This window comes from Oncorhynchus keta, chromosome 10 (assembly GCF_023373465.1).
Source record: "Oncorhynchus keta strain PuntledgeMale-10-30-2019 chromosome 10, Oket_V2, whole genome shotgun sequence".
Taxonomy (NCBI): domain Eukaryota; kingdom Metazoa; phylum Chordata; class Actinopteri; order Salmoniformes; family Salmonidae; genus Oncorhynchus; species Oncorhynchus keta.
The window spans coordinates 42,926,726-42,947,217 of record NC_068430.1 but is presented as its reverse complement, the minus strand read 5'-3'; the positions used below and the strand labels follow the sequence as shown (position 1 = coordinate 42,947,217).

At 45.4% G+C, this 20,492-nt stretch overlaps 1 protein-coding gene across 2 annotated transcripts in view; it reads left to right on the top strand.

Annotated features, from left to right (window-relative positions):
* LOC118388793 (SLIT-ROBO Rho GTPase-activating protein 3-like) overlaps positions 1-19,121 on the top strand; it is a 69,029-nt gene extending 49,908 nt beyond the window's left edge. Inside the window, exons 11-21 of one of the 2 annotated variants that reach the window (XM_035778266.2) lie at positions 1,524-1,551; positions 2,877-2,979; positions 5,299-5,359; positions 5,632-5,709; positions 6,257-6,391; positions 6,569-6,674; positions 13,191-13,418; positions 13,659-13,913; positions 16,594-16,767; positions 17,036-17,351; positions 18,337-19,121. In XM_035778266.2, the coding sequence (XP_035634159.1) occupies positions 1,524-1,551; positions 2,877-2,979; positions 5,299-5,359; positions 5,632-5,709; positions 6,257-6,391; positions 6,569-6,674; positions 13,191-13,418; positions 13,659-13,913; positions 16,594-16,767; positions 17,036-17,351; positions 18,337-18,834 (1,982 nt within the window). In that variant the 3' untranslated portion in view covers positions 18,835-19,121. Of the gene's footprint in view, positions 1-1,523; positions 1,552-2,876; positions 2,980-3,906; positions 3,938-5,298; positions 5,360-5,631; positions 5,710-6,256; positions 6,392-6,568; positions 6,675-13,190; positions 13,419-13,658; positions 13,914-16,593; positions 16,768-17,035; positions 17,352-18,336 lie in introns of both variants that reach the window. The other variant, XM_035778267.2, reaches the window with a different exon arrangement.
* The last annotated feature ends 1,371 nt before the right edge of the window (positions 19,122-20,492 follow it).

Here is a 20,492-nt window from a genome sequence, read left to right as displayed (position 1 = left end):
TCTATTGATCTAAAGTCCCACTGTTGCTACTGCCTGTAAACACAGTCCAGTTCAAAATGAATGATGGCAGGCCCATGTGGCAAATCGCTTATTTGCATATATGCCTACTGTAGCTCTGATTGGCTATGGCGCACCGGCTTTAATTTACTGCAGTGTCTCTATTAATTGTCCAAACGCATGGCCGCTTTCACACTGTTTATTACTATAGAACTTTCACAAATGCCTTACTCTTATTTAATTCCCAAACATTCTATGAATATATGAAAACGTGAAAATGAGCATATGTAAGTACTCGCTTTATAAGATTTAATGTCGCTAAAACGCTGTCATTTCCACTTTATAGGAGGCTTGGGTGAAGTCAATGTCACAAATTTTCCTACTTCAATTAATTATTTCTCAATGATGCTTTAAGATACACATATCAAATATATGTCAACAATCCTTTCTCAGAAAGAAATTAAATTGAATTAAATTTCGTTAACATTATTTTTAAAAAAATCCTGTTTCGTGAGGAATCACCCATGTCCTATGCTTCTTAAAATACAATTTTACAAGAAGCTCATATGATACCCCATAAGCAGCCAAACCGCTGGCTCCAGTATTTCCAGGATTTAGTTGTGTTTGGTCAAATAGACAGACAGAATACCGACAGAGTGCTTGTTGCTGGAAGCTGCTTTATTACACATGAGCCCTGAAATCAACAATATGAGTCCCTGATCAGAGTGTTATCATGTTATGGGATATCATGTCATCTTGTATTCTTGTTACTTAACCTTGTTGCAAACCCCTCTGTTTCCTGGGATAACTAGATGAACAAAACCGGACTGTAAGTGATTCAGTAATTCAGCAAAAAATTTTGATTTAGGAAAATCTGTTCTCAATGTAATCAAGGTATGAATTTGTTAATTTGAAATACAATCTATTTTTGTGCTTAGTTGTGGTCAATTTGCGGTGTACAAATTATTAGTTATTTTCCAGCCCCCCGACCATTTGCTACGACAAAAATCGGCCCCTGGCTAAATCTAGTTGCTTACCCCTGACATCATGTTATATTACTACTGCACAGTCACTTCAATATTGTACGCCCCCCCCAAAAAAAAACGCTGCCTTCCTCACACTTCCCTCCTCCCCGTTGCCCCTGGATACGCTAGCTTCCATTGACATTCTGCTCTGAGCTGGCAGGGTCCGCCCCCTCCGTCTCTCTCTCTATGGTTTCTAGGGCGACCACTGAATGGCCGCTGCCTGACTGGCTGTATGTGAGTCAGAGAGGCGGTCATGGCGCCCGCACTGTTGAGCCCATCTGAATAGGTGCCCGTTTTCTCATCCCTCTGCCCAATCTGCCAGCTCTGTAGACAACCAGGTCTGGCTCCGAATGCACTGTACCTTGCCATTAATACGTTGTTTTTTTCTTTCTCTCAGAGACACATGCACGCAAGCGCGTGCAGACACACACTCATTTTCTCTCTCTCTCTCTCTCTTGCTCCCGCTCTTCTGCTCTCCCTTTATCCGTTCCTTCCTTTTAGGAGAAAGGGCTGAATATGGAACAACAAGGTAAGAAAAGAGGTTCAAAAGAGGAGGAAGAAAAGCGTGTCAAACACTTCCTGTGTTCCTGGAAGTGGCAGAGATGACGTCATGTTAAAATGAAAAGCAGTTTGGTCCCGAGGCTCTCTGATAAGTCGGGGATGGGATTCCAAATAGGGAGAGGGGATGTTTGTCTGGTGATTTAATTAATCAACTTCTGCGCAAACTCGAGTGTACAATGAAGCAGTCATGGGTAGATGAGCTGGCTGTAAGACCATCGGTCACCCATCAGTCACTACGGTGGTCATACGGAGCCTTGTTAAACACGACAATATAGCACAGGCTTCTGGTAAACAGAGCACTGCTGTATATTAAGCGCAGACATGACTTGGTCTTACATCAGTGAGTTGAGAAGAATGAACGGTAGCGCAGCAGTCCAGAGTTAAGACACATTAAGATTTGATATCTCCTCTCTCAGCTCCCATGCCTATTACACTATTTAAATGTCATTCTATGTCATTCTCACATTAATCATGTGCTTTGACTGTAATCATGTTTTTTATGAACTGATTTGTTTGACTAGTGGCCCAGAGTCATTATTCGGGTTATTGAAGGTTTAGCTGAAACAGTTGGGATGATAGCGTAAGCATACGTCCTCTGTGACTGCACTTGTGTGTTAAAATAATGTTTTGAACTGGTTTGTACTGCAACAAGAGGAGAAAGAATAGTACATGCAAAGCTAACCAGAGCTATGTATGCATGCATGCACTGAGTGTACAAAACATTAGGAACATCTGCTCTTTCCATTACATTGACTGACCAGGTGAAAGCTATGATCTCTTATTGATTCCAACTGTTAAATCCACTTCAATCAGTGTAGATGAAGGGAAGGAGACAGGTGAAAGAGACAATTGAGACATGGATTATGTACTGTGTATGTACCATTCAGAGGGTGAAAGGGCAAGACAAAATATTTAAGTGTCTTTGAACAGGGTATAGTAGTAGGTGCCAGGCGCACCGGTTTGAGTGTGTGAAGAACTGCAACGTTGCTGGGTTTTTCACACTCAACCGTTTTCCATGTGGATCAAGGGGCCAGTATCCCTGTGGAATGCTTTCGACACATTGTAGAGTCCTTTCCCCAATGATTTGAGGTTGTTCTGAGGGCAAAGGGGGGTCCATCTCGATATTAGGAAAATGTTCCTAATGTTTTGTACACTCAGTGCATATAGTGGCTCTATATATGGCACATTGTCCCACTGACTATACAGTGTAAAATAAATGTTTCAGTCCTTGTTGTTTTATCGTAGTTTGTGTATCTGCCCCCCCCCTCTCTCCTTAACCTCCTTCACCATCAGGCCCCCCACTCTTCCCCCTAAACCCGGGAGAATGCGGAAGCCTAGACCTCGCTCCATTTTTAATCATAAACTCTTTAATGGCAATATGGAGGCCTTCATCAAGGTACTGACTGCCCCTTATTTGGCCCCCATATGGTCTCTCTGTGTGTAAGCTGTCTTTACTAACAGTTCTGGGGGTTCTACCTCCCTGTCCTGTCTTTGACTGCTTTTCCGTCTCACTTCAGCTCAGCTCACTGACTTGCCCTTCCTTCATAGCCCTGTGCTGGGCACAACCGCTGTCTAAATAAATTGACTCAATGCCGAGACCCCTCAGACTGGACAGTCCATTGGCTTGACAGTTGGGAAAGGTAGTGTTTGTGTCTCTGGTCTGGAGAAGAGTACTCAATTCTACAAATCTTGGCTTTTGAGGTTGTTTAAGTACAGAACGTAGACAGACTCTGGTCATATAAGGTTTGGTTTTGACGTTCTTGCCCATGTTTTAGCACTTGAACCCTGGCCTCTAGATGTTAAACACATTTTGGCGACGGGCCATTTGGCCCAGCACTAAGCATGTCAGGCTATGAAAATAAACACGCAAGGTCATATATCCTCTGTGTAAGCCAGGATCCAACACTAGCACACTGACAGAAAGAGTGTGTACGCCACAGCAGTGGAGGCCCGTGGGGCTGTTAGTGTCAGACTGTCATGGTTCTATGGCCTTGCCTCCTCGCGTCTCCTCATAATCAATCGAATTGCCCCAGTCAACCTTGTTGTAAAAACTGAGCCACAGTCCCAGCGTCCTACAACCCCACTATTCTCCACCATAACCACCCACCCTCATCCCACATGGCCTCCCCAAGCTTGGGTCTCCCCCGTCCTCTACCTCGCCCCATCTCCACAGCACTCGGGCTTTTCTCACAGGCTTGAACTCTGACCTCTCTCTGGATGCACTTTTCCCCTGTGCTTCTCTAACCTTGTTGTTGTTCTTCTTGCCTCTCTTCCTCTCTGTTCTGTTCATCCTGCTGCTGCCACTGTTTTCTGCCTGCTCCAGGGGAAGACGGAATGCCCGCGCCCGCAGCCAGGTATTCTGACGTTCATGAGTAGCCTGTTCCCAGATCTGTTTGTGCTGTCTGCCAATGCCGATATGAGTTGGCAAGACTGCATCAACAGATCTAAGAATCAGGCTAGGGGTAAATGGGTTTGGGTTTAATGTGTAAACTAACTAACCAACATCTCTCTGCCTGCCTGGTAACTCTGTCCTTTGTCATCTGATAACCAATGAATGATGTTCAGTCACTCGTGAAAGTCTACACACACAACTTGTACAGTCTTCACATTTTTCTACCTTAAAATTAAATCTAAAAAGGAGAGGTTTTATTAATTAGGAAAATGTTCTCGAATTTTTTTTTACTTAGAAAATGTGGAGTAGGTTGTGTAGAGCTGTAGAAAAGAACATCTCATTTAATTCCTTTTTCGATTTGAAATTTAAGGCTGCAAAATTTGAAGACTGCAAGGGGTGTGTAGACTTTCACTAGGCACTTCATATATGAATATATATATAGTATGTATATGACTATAGTGGTAACCTTGTGAGGAAACGGTGGGTATGGGAAGAACACCACAATCTCCTATTCTGCAGACCATATATGAATGTTCAGTCAGTTGAAAGTCTTTCAGCTAATATTTAAATTATGTAAATTACCTTATGTAATGGTTATATGATAATGTACTCATCCCATCCCTGGTAATTGTTCATGCAGTTAATGAACTCATTTTACACATAATTAAATAGAACACATAGTCGTATTATATGACAGACTATCGATTTTTATTCAGTTGATGTACTTATATTTGTCATGATTACACACGGAGTGTACAAAACATTAAGAACACCTGCTCTTTCCATTACAGACTGACCAGGTGAATCCAGGTAAAGGCTATGATCCCTTATTGATGTCACTTGTTAAATCCACTTCGATCAGTCTAGATGAAGCGGAGGAGAAAGGTTAAAGAAGGATTTTTAAGCCTTGAGACAATTGAGACATGGATTGTGTCTGCGTGATATTTGAGGGTGAATGGGGCAAGACAAAAAATGTAAGTCCCTTTGAATGGGGTATGGTAGTACATGCCAGGCGCACAGGCTTGTGTCAAGAACTGCATCGCTGCTCAGTTTTTCACGCTCAACAGTTTCCCGTATCCAGCCAACTTGACACAACGCACCCCTACCCCTGTCCTGACGAACTGAGGCTGTTCTGAGGGCAAAATGGGGGGGGGTCCAACTCATTACAAGGATGGTGTTCTTAATGTTTTGTATGCTCATTGTACATTAGTCATTGTCTGTGCACAGTCAGATAATGAATGTATTAATGTGCTGTGTTCACACTCATAACCTGTGGAGAGTCACCTTTACCTCTCTCTACACCCCTGTATACCTCTCTGTTAGGACTCGGGGCAGGCCATACCAGTGGTGGTTGAGAGCTGTGTTCGCTACATCAATCTATATGGTAAGAGGAACACAGTAATTAATTGATAGATACTGTATGTAGTAGTCCATAGATTTGAATGTAATTTTGAATATGGAAACTAGCATGTAGTGGACAGACTGAGATTATGTTACTAATGGTTGTTTGGGCTATGGACATATTACACTTTTTTGGTGAATATAAATGTTTCTGTTTAGTTGTGTGTTTGTGTGTGTTCTCTGTCTTTGTGTCTGTGTCTGTTGCCAAATTTGTTTCCATCTAAGTGCTGACTTGGGGTTTCTCTGCTCCAACAGGCCTTCAGCAGCAGGGCATATTCAGGATTCCCGGCTCACAGGTCGAAGTCAACGATATAAAAAATTCATTTGAGAGAGGTCGGTCCGAGCGAGGCCCCATATCCTGCTTGATCGTTTTTTATTGCGTTTAGTCTGCCTCGGAATGCCACAGCCCCTCCCTCTAGGACCGTAAAGTGCAGATGGATACATAGACAGCACATATGTCATGCATGACACTGTAACGGACATGAAAAGCTAGTTTAGATGTATAGCAGCGGTAGCTACCACATTCTGAACAGAAATGCTAGTTGGGAGAAAATACTGTACAGACAAATATATCTTTGTTCTTTTTGTTGGCTAGCTAATGTGTGTCGTGGACTATCTAATATCTATCTATAGAGAACGCCGAGACACTTTCCTAAGACTAGTTAATGAGGTGTTATATTGTATTACATGACGGCTGACAAGTGTTTTTACAAGCTTAATGCATTTCTTTAACAAAACATTCAGTTTACTAAAGCAGAGATTAACTTTTTACACACAAGCATGACTTGGGTTATATAGATGAAAAAAAGTCACAGTTGAATATCCAGCAAGCTTACAGTGGTGTGACTGGATGGCTGACAGCTTGTGGTGATGCCTCTAGGTGAGGACCCATTGGTGGATGATCAGAGTGACCATGACATAATGGCGGTGGCAGGGGTTCTGAAGCTGTACTTCAGGGGGTTGGAGACTCCACTGTTCCCCAAAGAACGCTTCCTCGACCTCATGTCTACCATCAGTAAGTATTACCATTGTACTGCTGATGTACAATGACCTCATAGCAACCATCAGTAAGGACTGGACTAGTGTACTCCACTGGGGCGGATGCAGGATTTTTTAATTTTTTTAAATATTATTAATAATTGTTTGGATTGATATAGTAAAGTAGATATGCCCCTCTCCCTGTCTTTCTCAGAATTAGACTCTGGTGCAGAGAGAGCTCATCACCTTCAGCAGATCGTTGTAACTCTTTCTCGCCCCGTCATCATCGTCATGAGATACCTGTTTGCATTCCTCAACCAGTAAGTCCATATTTTTATTTATTTATTTTATTTCACCTTTATTTAACCAGGTAGGCAAGTTGAGAACAAGTTCTCATTTACAATTGCGACCTGGCCAAGATAAAGCAAAGCAGTTCGACAGATACAACGACACAGAGTTACACATGGAGTAAAAAACAAACATACAGTCAATAATACAGTATAAACAAGTCTATATAATGTGAGCAAATTAGGTGAGAAGGAGGTAAAGGCAAAAAAGGCCATGGTGGCAAAGTAAATACAATATAGCAAGTAAAACACTGGAATGGTAGTTTTGCAATGGAAGAATGTGCAAAGTAGAAATAAAAATAATGGGGTGCAAAGGAGCAAAATAAATAAATTAATTAAATACAGTTGGGAAAGAGGTAGTTGTTTGGGCTAAATTATAGGTGGGCTATGTACAGGTGCAGTAATCTGTGAGATGCCATGACAGTTGGTGCTTAAAGCTAGTGAGGGAGATAAGTGTTTCCAGTTTCAGAGATTTTTGTAGTTCGTTCCAGTCATTGGCAGCAGAGAACTGGAAGGAGAGGCGGCCAAAGAAAGAATTGGTTTTGGGAGTGACTAGAGAGATATACCTGCTGAAGCGTGTGCTACAGGTGGGAGATGCTATGGTGACCAGCGAGCTGAGATAAGGGGGGACTTTACCTAGCAGGGTCTTGTAGATGACATGGAGCCAGTGGGTTTGGCGACGAGTATGAAGCGAGGGCCAGCCAACGAGAGCGTACAGGTCGCAATGGTGGGTAGTATATGGGGCTTTGGTGACAAAACGGATTGCACTGTGATAGACTGCATCCAATTTGTTGAGTAGGGTATTGGAGGCTATTTTGTAGATGACATCGCCAATGTCGAGGATTGGTAGGATGGTCAGTTTTACAAGGGTATGTTTGGCAGCATGAGTGAAGGATGCTTTGTTGCGAAATAGGAAGCCAATTCTAGATTTAACTTTGGATTGGAGATGTTTGATATGGGTCTGGAAGGAGGGTTTATAGTCTAACCAGACACCTAAGTATTTGTAGTTGTCCACGTATTCTAAGTCAGAGCCGTCCAGAGTAGTGATGTTGGACAGGCGGGTAGGTGCAGGTAGCGATCGGTTGAAGAGCATGCATTTAGTTTTACTTGTAATTTCAGAGCAATTGGAGGCCACGGAAGGAGAGTTGTATGGCATTGAAGCTTGCCTGGAGGGTTGTTAACACTGTGTCCAAAGAAGGGCCGGAAGTATACAGAATGGTGTCGTCTGCGTAGAGGTGGATCAGGGACTCACCAGCAGCAAGAGCAACCTCATTGATGTATACAGAGAAGAGAGTCGGTCCAAGAATTGAACCCTGTGGCACCCCCATAGAGACTGCCAGAGGTCCGGACAGCAGACCCTCCGATTTGACACACTGAACTCTATCAGAGAAGTAGTTGGTGAACCAGGCGAGGCTATCATTTGAGAAACCAAGGCTGTATATATATCAGTTGCTAAGTCTATATATCAACCAGTAAGTTACAACGCTGATGGAGCCAGAGAGGATGGCTGCCATTTTATTGGCTCTTGACCAACCGTGCTATTTTGTTCGTTTTTTCACGTTGTTTTTAACTTTCAAATCAAATCACTTATTTTCTACATAATGTTGCTGCTACCGTCTCTTATGACCGAAACGAGCTTCTAGACATTAGAACAGTGATTACGCTTCTCGAATTGGACGCATCATTTTTCTTTAATGAGTCAGACGAGAAGGATATACTCCAAACACTCGAACAGGCCCTCGTCCTGGAAAAAGAGACAGAGATTTTGCAGAAAGAGATCGGATGCCTTGTGAGGATCAGGCGACGAGTGGCTTATCTGCCTTTGCCATCCGCCAACATTCAATTGCTGAAAAATGAATGGGACGAACTGAAAGCATGTATATCCTACCAACGGGACATTAAGAACTATAATATCTTATGTTTCACGAGTCGTGGCTGAATGACAACATTAATAACATACAGCTGGCAGGTTATACACTATATCGGCAGGATAGAACAGCAGCCTCTGGTAAGACACGGGGCGGCGGCCTATGTATATTTGTAAATAACAACTAGTGCACGATATCTAAGGAAGTCTCGAGGATTTGCTCGCCTGATGTGACACAAGCATACCAGTCGAGCTAAATTACTTCTATGCTCGCTTCGAGACAAGTAACACTGAAACATGCATGAGAGCTTCAGCTGTTCCAGACGACTGTGTGATCACGTTCTCCGCAGTCGATGTGAGTAAGACCTTTAAACAGGTCAACATTCACAAGGCTGCAGGGCCAGACGGATTACCAGCAAGTGTACTCTGAGCATGCGCTGACCAACTGGCAAGTGTCTTCACTGACATTTTCAACCTCTCCCTGTCCGAGTCTGTAATACCAACATGTTTCAAGCAGACCACCATATTCCCTGTGCCCAAGAACACTAAGGTAACCTGCCTAAATTACTACTGACCTGTAGCACTCACATCTGTAGCCATGAAGTGCTTTAAAAGGCTGGTCAATGCTCAGATCATCAACACCATTGTCCCAGAAACCCTAGACCCACTCCAATGTGCATACCGCCCCAACAGATCCACAGATGATGCAATATCTATTGCACTCCACACTGCCCTTTCACACCTGGACAAAAGGAGCACGTATGTGAGAATGCTATTCATTGACTACACCTCAGCGCTCAACACCATAGTGCCCACAAAGCTCATCACTAAGCTAAGGACCCTGGGACTAAACACCTCCCTCTGCAACTGGATCCTGGACTTCCTGACGGTGGTAAGGGTAGGTAACAACACATCTGCCATGCTGATCCTCAACACAGGAGCCCCTCAGGAGACTGAAAAGGGTCCTCAGATCCTCAAATGGTTTTGCAGCTGCACCATCGAGAGCATCCGGACAGGTTGCATCACTGCCTGGTATGGCAACAGCTCAGCCTCCAACTGCGAGGCACTACGGAGGGTAGTGCGTCTGGCCCAGTACATCACAGGGGGTCAAGCTTCCTGCCATTCAGGACCTCTTACCGCACGGCAAGTGGTACCGGAGCGCCAAGTCTAGGTCCACGTGTTCTCGCACACCCGAGCTTCTGGTCAGCGGGGTGGTGGCACCGGGATCCTCATCTCTCCCAAGTGGTCTTTCTCTCTTTCTCCCCTTACCCATCTGTCTATTGCCTCCTTTGAATTCCATGCTGTCACAGTTACCAGCCCTTTCAAGCTTAACATCCTTATCATTTATCGCCCTCCAGGTTCCCTTGGAGAGTTCATCAATGAGCTTGATGCCTTGATAAGCTCCTTTCCTGAGGACGGCTCACCTCTCACAGTTCTGGGCGACTTTAACCTCCCCACGTCTACCTTTGACTCATTCCTCTCTGCCTCCTTCTTTCCACTCCTCTCCTCTTTTGACCTCACCCTCTCACCTTCCCCCCTACTCACAAGGCAGGCAATACGCTTGACCTCATCTTTACTAGATGCTGTTCTTCCACTAACCTCATTGCAACTCCCCTCCAAGTCTCCGACCACTACCTTGTATCCTTTTCCCTCTCGCTCTCATCCAACACTTCCCACACTGCCCCTACTCGGATGGTATCGCGCCGTCCCAACCTTCGCTCTCTCTCCCCCGCTACTCTCTCCTCTTCCATCCTATCTTCTCTTCCCTCTGCTCAAACTTTCTCCAACCTATCTCCTGATTCTGCCTCCTCAACCCTCCTCTCCTCCCTTACTGCATCCTTTGACTCCCTATGTCCCCTATCCTCCAGGCCGGCTCGGGCCTCCCCTCCCGCTCCGTGGCTCGACGACTCATTGCGAGCTCACAGAACAGGGCTCCGGGCAGCCGAGCGGAAATGGAGGAAAACTCGCCTCCCTGCGGACCTGGCATCCTTTCACTCCCTCCTCTCTACATTTTCCTCCTCTGTCTCTGCTGCTAAAGCCACTTTCTACCATTCTAAGTTCCAAGCATCTGCCTCTAACCCTAGGAAGCTCTTTGCCACCTTCTCCTCCCTCCTGAATCCTCCCCCCTCCCTCCTCCCTCTCTGCAGATGACTTCGTCAACCATTTTGAAAAGAAGGTCGATGACATCCGATCCTCGTTTGCTAAGTCAAACGACACCGCTGGTTCTGCTCACACTGCCCTACCCTATGCTCTGACCTCTTTCTCCCCTCTCTCTCCAGATGAAATCTCGCGTCTTGTGACGGCCGGCCGCCCAACAACCTGCCCGCTTGACCCTATCCCCTCCTCTCTTCTCCAGACCATTTCCGGAGACCTTCTCCCTTACCTCACCTCGCTCATCAACTCATCCCTGACCGCTGGCTACGTCCCTCCCGTCTTCAAGAGAGCGAGAGTTGCACCCCTTCTGAAAAAACCTACACTCGATCCCTCCGATGTCAACAACTACAGACCAGTATCCCTTCTCTCTTTTCTCTCCAAAACTCTTGAGCGTGCCGTCCTTGGCCAGCTCTACCGCTATCTCTCTCAGAATGACCTTCTTGATCCAAACCAGTCAGGTTTCAAGACTAGTCATTCAACTGAGACTGCTCTTCTCTGTATCACGGAGGCGCTCCGCACTGCTAAAGCTAACTCTCTCTCCTCTGCTCTCATCCTTCTAGACCTATCGGCTGCCTTCGATACTGTGAACCATCAGATCCTCCTCTCCACCCTCTCCGAGTTGGGCATCTCCGGCGCGGCCCACGCTTGGATTGCGTCCTACCTGACAGGTCGCTCCTACCAGGTGGCGTGGCGAGAATCTGTCTCCTCACCACGCGCTCTCACCACTGGTGTCCCCCAGGGCTCTGTTCTAGGCCCTCTCTTATTCTCGCTATACACCAAGTCACTTGGCTCTGTCATAACCTCACATGGTCTCTCCTATCATTGCCATGCAGACGACACACAATTAATCTTCTCCTTTCCCCCTTCTGATGACCAGGTGGCGAATCGCATCTCTGCATGTCTGGCAGACATATCAGTGTGGATGACGGATCACCACCTCAAGCTGAACCTCAGCAAGACGGAGCTCCTCTTCCTCCCGGGGAAGGACTGCCCGTTCCATGATCTCGCCATCACGGTTGACAACTCCATTGTGTCCTCCTCCCAGAGCGCTAAGAACCTTGGCGTGATCCTGGACAACACCCTGACGTTCTCAACTAACATCAAGGCGGTGTCCCGTTCCTGTAGGTTCATGCTCTACAACATCCGCAGAGTACGACCCTGCCTCACACAGGAAGCGGCGCAGGTCCTAATCCAGGCACTTGTCATCTCCCGTCTTGATTACTGCAACTCGCTGTTGGCTGGGCTCCCTGCCTGTGCCATTAAACCCCTACAACTCATCCAGAACGCCGCAGCCCGTCTGGTGTTCAACCTTCCCAAGTTCTCTCACGTCACCCCGCTCCTCCGCTCTCTCCACTGGCTTCCAGTTGAAGCTCGCATCCGCTACAAGACCATGGTGCTCGCCTACGGAGCTGTGAGGGGAACGGCACCTCAGTACCTCCAGGCTCTGATCAGGCCCTACACCCAAACAAGGGCACTGCGTTCATCCACCTCTGGCCTGCTCGCCTCCCTACCACTGAGGAAGTACAGTTCCCGCTCAGCCCAGTCAAAACTGTTCGCTGCTCTGGCCCCCAATGGTGGAACAAACTCCCTCACGACGCCAGGACAGCGGAGTCAATCACCACCTTCCGGAGACACCTGAAACCCCACCTCTTCAAGGAATACCTAGGATAGGGTAAGTAAGGGTAGGTAATCCTTCTCCCCCCAAGATTTAGATGCAAGTGGCTGTTCCACTGGTTGTCATAAGGTGTATGCACCAATTTGTAAGTCGCTCTGGATAAGAGCGTCTGCTAAATGACTTAAATGTAATGTAATGTCCAATAGGCTTCTAAACAGCTTCTACTCCCAAGCCATGAGACTCCTGAACATCTACTCAAATGGCTTCCCAGACTATTTGCATTGCCCCCCCCCCCTCTACGCTGCTGCTATTATCTATGCATAGTCACTTTAAAAACTCTACCTACATGTACGTATTACCTCGACACCGGTGCCCCCGCACATTGACACACTACCTGTACTCCCTGTATATAGCCCCACTATTGTTATTTTACTGCTGCTCTTTAATTATTTGTTATTTTTATCTCTTACTTTTTTGGGGGGTATTTTATTGAAACTGCATTGTTGGTTAAGGGCTTGTAAGTAAGCATTTTACTGTAAGGTGTAACCTGTTGTATTTGGCGCATGTGACAAATAACATGTGATTTGATCACCATAATAATGTTATATGTTTTATGGAGAAATCCAATAGGAAAGATGGTGTTCAGAGGTGGCTCATTCAGGGAGAAAGAGGAGGGCAGTCCTCCTCACTAAATGAGGAAAAATGAAGATAAACCGTATAAAAAAAAATAAAAAAATGTTCAGTCTAAGTGTTGTCATTATAAAAACGTGTTTATGAACAAACCCAATAAATATACCCATACTGTATTATGGATAATTGTTTTGTTTGTTAAATCCCCATTGTTTCTCTACAGCCTATCCCAATACAGTGATGAGAACATGATGGATCCGTATAACCTGGCGACCTGCTTCGGCCCGACTCTGATGCCCATACCTGATGACCATGATCCTGTGGCCTGCCAGACACACGTTAATGAGGTCATCAAGACCATCATCATCCACAACGAGGTCATCTTCCCGAGTCACCGTGAGCTGGACGGACCAGTCTATGAGAAGTGCATGGCTGGAGGAGAGGAGTACTGGTTAGTGATGTCATATTAGTATGCGCCTTGGTTCTGATTGGATGGGAGAGAGGATGGAGAATAACCAATGGAGAAAAGGACGTAAGGTCACTGGATCCAGTTCTGCATTTCAAAAGACTTGACCGTCTTGTTGATGTAGTTTAGCCCAGAGCACAACACTGTGTCGTTCTTTATCATTATCCAAATCTATTAATCAATGTATGCATTTTTTTTTCTCTATCTCTCTCCCACACCATTCAGTGACAGTCCCCATAGTGAGCCAGGTGCCATTGATGAAGTGGACAATGGTACAGGACCTCCCACCAGTGATGACGAGCTGGAGCAAATCGAGGCCATTGCTAAGTTCGACTACGTGGGGCGTACTCCCAGAGAGCTTTCCTTTAAGAAGGGGGCATCCCTGCTGTTGTACCTGAGAGCCTCTGATGACTGGTGGGAGGGACGACACAACGGAGTGGATGGACTCATCCCACATCAGTACATTGTGGTGCAGGACATGTAAGTACAGAATGAGCACTTCATATGTCACATTTCTGTTTAAGTGCTCGAATGCTACCAACTACTCAAATGCTACACGCTTTTGTTTAGGATAAAAACATCTATTGTAATTCTGAGTCGACCAGAGACAGACTCTGCACCAGGACACTGTGGTCCTCCAGGTTATGTGAGTCCATGTGCACTGTCCCATCCACCAGTTGTATTTGGTCAATAACAGTTAACAGATGAACTGTGCCCAAAGGGCATTAGTCTGTTACTGTCGGAGTCGGGATATACTGTCTGAGTTGGTCCAGCCATCTGGATTCTCAGTTCATTGCGCCAACAGGAATAAACATCTCTCCGGGAAGAAGAAAGGCGGGGGTGTATGTTTCAAGATGAATGACTCATAGTGTAATTGTGATAACATACAGGAACTCAAGTCCTTTTGTTCACCCGACCTAGAATACCTCACGATCAAATGCCGACCGTATTATCTCAAGAGAATTCTCTTCGATTATAACCACAGCCTTGTATATCCCCCCTCAAGCCACTCCCCTGCCCTCCTTTTGGCAAATCTGACCACGACTCCATTTTGCTCCTCCCTTTCTATAAGCAGAAACTCAAACTGGGAAGTACCCGTGCTAAGGACTATTCAACGCTGGTCCGACCAATCGGAATCCACGCTTCAAGATTGTTTTGATCACGCAGACTGGGATATGTTCCGGGTAGCTTCCGAGAATAATATTGACAAATATACCAAAACGGTAACTGATTTTATCAGGGAGTGTATAGGAGATGTTGTGCCCACTGTGACTATCAAAACCTACCCTAAACAGAAACCTTGGATAGGATGGCAGCATTGGCGCAAAACTGAAAGCGTGAACGACCGCATTTAAACATGGCAAGGTGACTGGGAATATGGCAGAATACAAACAGAGTAGTCATTCCCTCTGCAAGGCAACCAAACAGACAAAACGTCAGTATAGAGACAAAGTAGAGTCGCAATTCAACGGCTCAGACACGAGACATATGTGGCAGGGTCTACAGACAATCACGGACTACAAAAGGAAAACCAGCCACGTCGCAGACACTGACGTTTTGCTTCTGGATAAGCTGACACGTTCTTTGCTCGCTTTGAGGATAACATGGTGCCGTTGACGCAGCCTGCTACCAAGGACTGTTGGCTCTCCTTCTCCGTGGCTGATGTGAGTAAGATATTTAAACGCGTTAACCCTCGCAAGGCTGCCGGGCCAGACGGCATCCCTAGCCACATCCACAGAGCATGCGCTGATCAGCTGGCTGGTGTGTTTACGAACATATTCAATCGCTCCCTATCCCAGTCTGCTGTACCCACATGCTTCAAGAGGGCCACCATTGTTCCTGTAACCAAAAAAGTGAAGGTAACTGAACTAAATGACTATCGCCCCGTAGAACTCACCTCTGTCATAATGAAGTGCTTTGAGAGACTGAGAATTTGACAGAGGTAATAAACTGCCCATTGATCAGCACAGCAATTGAGAAAACCACCATGTTTGCAAAACAAGATGTCAATATTACACAGATAAGATAACGGTTATCAGAAATTAGGCGGACAGGCTCTAGGTATGAGTGACCGTGTCCAACACACCACCTCCTGGTGTTATGTTGGGCACCTACTGACCCCCAAAAAGATTACACGAAATACATTTACATTACTAAATAAAAAGGTTTTAAGGAAATACAGGCAGGCACTACATTACTACAAGACTTAACAGCTCGCTCAATCTGGCATGATGGTCTTTTAAGTATAAAAGAAAAGCTTGTTTTCAAATCATTTAAAAAGTTTAAAAAGCTAGTGGAATGGGATTCGTGTGTGGTGTGTGACGAATCCAATACGTTAACTTGCATGTGGTACAAATCACATTATTGTGCGAGCATCTCCTCATAGAGTATGATTTGGGCTGTTTGAGAAGGTTTGAATCCTAAGCAACCTGCAGACACATTGTTTGAAGTAGAATAGACCATACTGTAACATGTCAAAATATCTGCTGGAAAACCTTGGTAGAGCATGGGTGGAGTAGGCATTGTGGTGCTCGTCATTTTTTCCTCTTCAGACCAATGCCTACCTCTCACTTAAAACATTTTTTTGTCATTATAATAAGTATAAGAGCCTCTCCTCATTCTCCGGAGGCAACACTTACTCATGACAAAGATGGAACGTTAAGGTCACTCTATAACTGGTCATTTATCCTTCCAGAACTCTGCCCGACAGCCAATCACCATCCATCACTGTGAGACGGCATAATTACACCCTAATTAGGGAGAAGAAACAGCATGTATCCCAAATGGAAACCTATTGCCTTTTTAGTGCACTACTTCTGTTCCAAGCCCTGGTCAAAAGTAGTGCACTATAAAAAGAATAGGGTGCCATTTGAGATGCATACACTCATCTCCAGCTGATCCTCAGGCCTATCGATTCACGTCACAAGGGGGCCCAGGGTAACCAGGGAATGGGTGTTGTGCTTGTTAATGATGCCTTGAAGTCATCTGGCAGCAGATGACATTGACATTTCATTATGAGTTAGATTATGATTCTGAAGGACCTTTTATTGTGTTCGTTGAGATGTTAGTTGAGGATAGTCTTTGGTGTAAGGGTGTCCAGCAAAGTCCTGATCATTTGAATAAACCCTGTGTCCTCCTCTCTGTCTCTCCTTTACCTCAGGGACGATGCATTCTCAGACAGTCTGAGTGGAAAGCCTGAGAGTGAAGCCAGTAGTGGGCCCCACCAGGAGGACAGAGACAGGACCTCATCCAGGAACCAAGACCATGACCGCAGCTCCCCCTGCGAACACACACAGCATACCCCTGATCACCGCTATGGAGCTGCTTTGGGAAGGTAGCTACACATTAAATTTGACTTGGTTGATTTATGCTCACTGTTCACAGAATCTGAAGAAATGCAGATTTAATAGAGGTTTTCTTGACACATGCAGGATTAAATGTTTTCCCTCCATGAGGAGTCTATATAATAATGGGTAATTTAGTGTAGTTTTATTGAATGAACTATATTTTATATCTGCACCTTGCCTAAACTCTGTCTAGTCCTGTCGTTGCTATGATGCTGTCCTGACAGTCTGTCTGCTCTGTGTGTTGTGGCTCAACAGGGTGAGGGTTCGTTCAGATGGTGCTGCTATCCCTCACCGCAGGAGCACAGCCGACACCCACAGCCCCACCAGAGGTATGGACATGCCCCCTAGGGTCATACCTCGCCCCTGCAGCCCTCACAAGATATCCGTCAGCAGGGGCCGCATGGACAGTCCAGAGAAGCACCATCTCGGCACGTTTGGCAGCGCTGGAAGTATCAACCACCCAGACAGGAAGTGCTTCCCCGATGGCTCCGTCCTTAGACCATCCACCGGCTCCACCCGCCATGGTAGCCTTGGTGACCACAAATCACTGGAGGCTGAGGCCCTGGCAGAGGTGAGAGTCTATAAAGTAAAGCAATAAAGAACTCTCAACAGCCAAAAGGTGAGGTGCTGACTAACGGATGATAAACTAACCTATTGAAGAAAGAATGTTGCTCCTTGCTTGTGGATTTATTTAACCAACGTTTTGGCTAAAGGGCCTTTTTCAGGGTATGCAGAAGTGAGACTCTAATCACTGCAATAAAGACTTGACAATTTAACAAATATAACGGGGGCTAGCTAAAAGCAACTGATTCGGTGGGTGAAGTCAGGCAAGACCAAACAGCCTTTTATTATTCATAATACATAGCGGCTGTTCTTTTCATTTGACCTATTTCCTGCCAAGGCAGCCAGGTTTAGTGTTATTCAGTGGAAAGCTAATGAGGATATTCTCCTGTCTGTGGTCCAGAGACGGAGAGAGGCATACAGACTCTTAGGGAGAGCGAGCGAGACAGGCAGACAGACAGGCAGACAGACACAGAGAGAGAGAGCGAGAGAGAGAGAGATTCTCAGAATGTGTCCAGTACATTCCATGGATCCTAGGGAGGACACAGAAGAACAAAGTCAAAGGCAGCAGTGGGAAGGATATCTGAGAGAGAGGCTCATTCTTTGACCCGTGTTTCTCATTTCCTAATTACTGTTCAGTCTGTTAGCTGCTGCTATCTCCACATTTAAATATGGCTCCCTTTGTGTGCTTCATTAGAGAGAGAATATTGGAACTGTTTTGTGAGGTGTTAATTTGTCCATTTATCCTTGCTTTCAATAAGAAAACCGTTTAGTTTTTATTCTGAAGAGTTGGTACGTCAGTGTTTTGTTTGAGAATTAACAATACGTCAGCAGATGTCTGAATGGGCCATTCTTTTTTGTATTTTTTTTTAATGGTGTCTAATACACTGTGTAGGAGAGTATCGTCATCATTGACTACGATGGACAGCCAAGATGTTTCAGGATATAAGACACAGGATTAATATCAGTATTTAGTGAAACTGTGTGTGTTACAGGACATAGAAAAGACCATGAACACCGCCCTGCATGAGCTACGTGAGCTGGAGCGTCAGAACGTGGCCAAGCACGCTCCCGATGTGGTCCTGGACACCTTGGAGCCCCTGAAGCAGCAGCAACCCTCCTCCTCCGGGTCCAGACCACCCTCTGAGCCTCCCGGGAGCCCCCTCCACACTAACACCATGGCCATCCGGGACCCTGACGCTGCCCTACGCCGTAGCAGCTGTTCCTCGTCCTCCGAGACCATGAGCACCTTCAAACCGACTGCACGGAGGCCCATTGCCCCCCTGAGGCCACCGCCGATCAGACCACTCCGGCCTGCCCCCATCCACCCGGGACATGGCCATGGACAGGGGCAGCACAGGTCCAGTAGTTCCAGCTCCTCAGGCATGGGTAGTCCAGCCTCTATCACCCCCACAGACAGGGTGTTCCCCAAGGCACCATCCCCGTCCCCCTCCACTTCCTCTTCGTCCTCAGACAAACAGGGTAACATGTAGCCTGGCTGAGCAGGCTGCAGCAGTCCCAGACAGAGCCCAGGAACTGTAGTATGGAACAGACTGAGCAGGCTGCAGCATAGCCCAATATAGGACACTGTGCATCCACGCATGTCTGTCCTAGAAGGCTAAAATGCGGAGCCTGGAAAATAACTGGCTAAATGTTTTAGGGGGGTTTCTGAAAATCCTGCTACCGAAGGCATATCTATATTCTGTAACTCCTTGTTCGTCCATACTGATAGTATCATGTGTGGATATCTGTAAAAAAAAAAAAAAAAAAAAATTAAAAAGAAATGTACGGTCGGAGACTTAACTTTTCTCCAAACCGGCAGCGTCTTCTTCATTTCCGCTGGCTGTGACAAAAGAAACACATTGAGGCCTTGTCTCTGTGGGAACAATATCGACCACTAACTAGTAGGAGGTTGGATTCAACATGTAGGATGAGGGCTGATTTAATTGATTTATTGACAGCTGAACATCCACCAGTATTGACTGTGTGCTTGTCGGTGGAGATTATGAATCACTCAGCAGAAACATGAACCCTACTTTGATAATCATTATAAATTATGTTTCTACTCTCCCCATGTGGCACATAACTGCCACAGAACAAACCTGATCAAAGGGATGCACTGGATAACTCTTTGTTTACTGTTCTAGCCATAGAGAGAACTGTGGTTTGTTTTTCAGAATAACAAACCCTCTCAAATGGAAGCTTGGTGTTTGTGAGCTGGGAGTCTGAGACTAGCATTTATTACTCTGCAGATAGGAATACTTATTACAATCTTTCTTTCTCCCTTTCTCCTTCTTTTTCTCTCTCTCTCTTGGTCTCTCTTTCTCCCTCTCTTTTTCTCTCACCGTCTCTCTCTCTCTCCAGTTTGAGATTAGCGGTGGTACCTCAAGAAAAGAGCAAACACCTTGTCATGACCAGACCCAGTCTACTAAAGAGAATAATGCACTGATTTGATTTGGTCATTCTCTGTGAGCCTGAACTGGTTGATCCTGCATACTGTATGTACAGTATATTGATACAGTTATGTGTATGTAACAAGGTTAGGTTGTGCTGTTACATGTGGACCGGATCTCTTACTTGGTGAAGTAGATTGCACACTTACCACTGTTTTCTTGTCGGCCTACTTTGGACTTGTACAGTATATAGATGGACTTGCTTGCTTGGTGGTACGTGTTCCTGTATGTATTATATGAGGGATCATTAATCAGCAAAACACATGTTAAAAGTGTTATAGATACATTTCAAATGGAAAATAATATGCATAAAGTTGAAAACTACCTGTATGTATGAATAACATGGTATGATAGACACAGGATATATATAATCATTATATAGTAAGTAGATTTTGTAACTCTTAACCTTGCACAGGCATTAACAGAACAAGAAATAAATGAGGAATCTGTATCTGAAATGGTCTTTTGGTACTCTTTTGTTGAAATTATACCACACTGACCCTTGGTGGTGAAAAGTTGCAAATACACATGTTTTACAAATCAGCAGAGTCAGATTCGTAATTTGGTTTGTTATGCCACTTAGTGGTGAAGATAGAAACAACACTTCCACTTTAGTGTGGGCAAAGATTATCTGTTGTATTGACAAAATATTCCACTGACTGCAATACAATAGAAATACATGCCTTCAACGATAGAAG